This window comes from Vollenhovia emeryi, unplaced genomic scaffold (genome assembly GCF_000949405.1).
Source record: "Vollenhovia emeryi isolate VEMERY1.0 unplaced genomic scaffold, V.emery_V1.0 DF948414.1, whole genome shotgun sequence".
Taxonomy (NCBI): domain Eukaryota; kingdom Metazoa; phylum Arthropoda; class Insecta; order Hymenoptera; family Formicidae; genus Vollenhovia; species Vollenhovia emeryi.
The window spans coordinates 1-1,497 of NW_011957952.1; the positions used below are offsets into that span (position 1 = coordinate 1).

The 1,497-nt window shown below is 39.2% G+C and overlaps 1 protein-coding gene across 1 annotated transcript; it reads left to right on the forward strand.

The window, feature by feature from the left end:
- Positions 1–25: 25 nt before the first annotated feature.
- On the forward strand, positions 26–1,454 carry LOC105556776 (putative nuclease HARBI1; the record flags this gene model as incomplete). Its single annotated transcript, XM_012003892.1, has 2 exons — positions 26–957; positions 1,067–1,454. Coding segments are annotated over exons 1-2 (800 nt in total), but the record flags the coding sequence as incomplete, so codon positions are not given.
- Between the last annotated feature and the right edge of the window lie 43 nt (positions 1,455–1,497).

Sequence of the window (1,497 nt, forward strand, 5' to 3'; positions counted from 1 at the left end):
GAAGAAGAAGTTAGGTTATTAGTGCATCCGCGCATATATTGACCTATATATTGACCAAATGGACGAAGAAGAATTAATGCTACTCTTTTTACTGATTTTAATGTGTCACCGTTTTAATATTATGTTGTACCGTCTAAAAAAACCAGGAAGAGGACACGGATTTAGGTTAGTATGCCCATACAATTTCATTGCAAGTTTCCAATTTTTCGTACACGTGAAAAACATATATGTGTATTCTGTGGTTCCTAGTTTGTGCAGGAATTAGTATAATTTGTTTACTGTTCAAAATTGGATTCCAGGCGGTGGTGGCGGCGTCCACTCAACAATCGATTCAATGAGTTGGGAGAGTTTCAACATCTTTTTCAAGAGATGAAAACGACGGACCATGAAGAATTCAAGCAGTACACTAGAATGACACCTGAACAGTTTGATTGGCTTTTGGACAAAGTGAAGCCATTCCTGCAGAAGAGAAGCAATAGACGTCCGTTTTCTCCTGAACTTCGACTTGCACTCACTCTGGGGTTTATATTGATTTTTGTTACACAATGAAAATTAAACTATATAGTAAACATCAAGTTATGTGTGTAATTGTTATATTTTTGTACAGGTATTTGGCGCACGCTGACAGTGTATGGGGAAAGAAGTGGTCTTTTAGGATCGGTAGATCAACTACATATAAAATCATACCTGAGACATGTGAGGCCATAATTAGTGCTCTACAGCCAACTTACTTGCCACCAATGACCAGAAATATGTGGAGGAATGTGGCTGATGATTTTTGGCAGAAGTGGAATTTCCCAAACTGCATAGGCGCCATTGATGGGAAACACGTGAGAATCAAGGCACCAAAAAATTCTGGTTCTGAATTTTTTAATTATAAAAAATTCTTTTCGATTGTTCTGATGGCTGCGTGTGATGCAAATTATACATTCACGTGGGTGGATCTAGGATTTTATGGTAAGTGCATTTGTGAACTATTTTAAAAACATTCAGCTTTGAATATACATTCTTCCAATCTCTGAACACTGCTTCTTGACTGCTAATTGAAACAATCATCACTTCTCAGGTTCAATAAATGATGGTGGAATCTGGATTAACAGTCATTTAGGAACTGCTTTGGAGCAAGGAACTGCAGATCTACCTCTCTCAGAGCCTCTACCAGGTGGGGTTGAACCACTCCCATTTTTCTTTGTTGGAGATGAAGCTTTCCCCTTGAAACCGTACATGATGCGACCATATGCAAAGCCGAAAGGACGCAGGAGGCAAGAAGATGAAATCCCAAGAAATGAAGCAGCATTCGAAAATTTTGATGAAGATTCTGCAGCTGTTAATGAGAGAGCTGATGTGAATCCTGCTTTGCGAACACTTACATTACCACAAAGAATTTTCAACTATCGTCTGTCGAGGGCCCGCAGAGTCATAGAAAATGCATTTGGCATATTGGTGGCCAAGTGGCAAATTCTAGCAGGCCAAATATGTTGCAAAGTGGAGAATGCT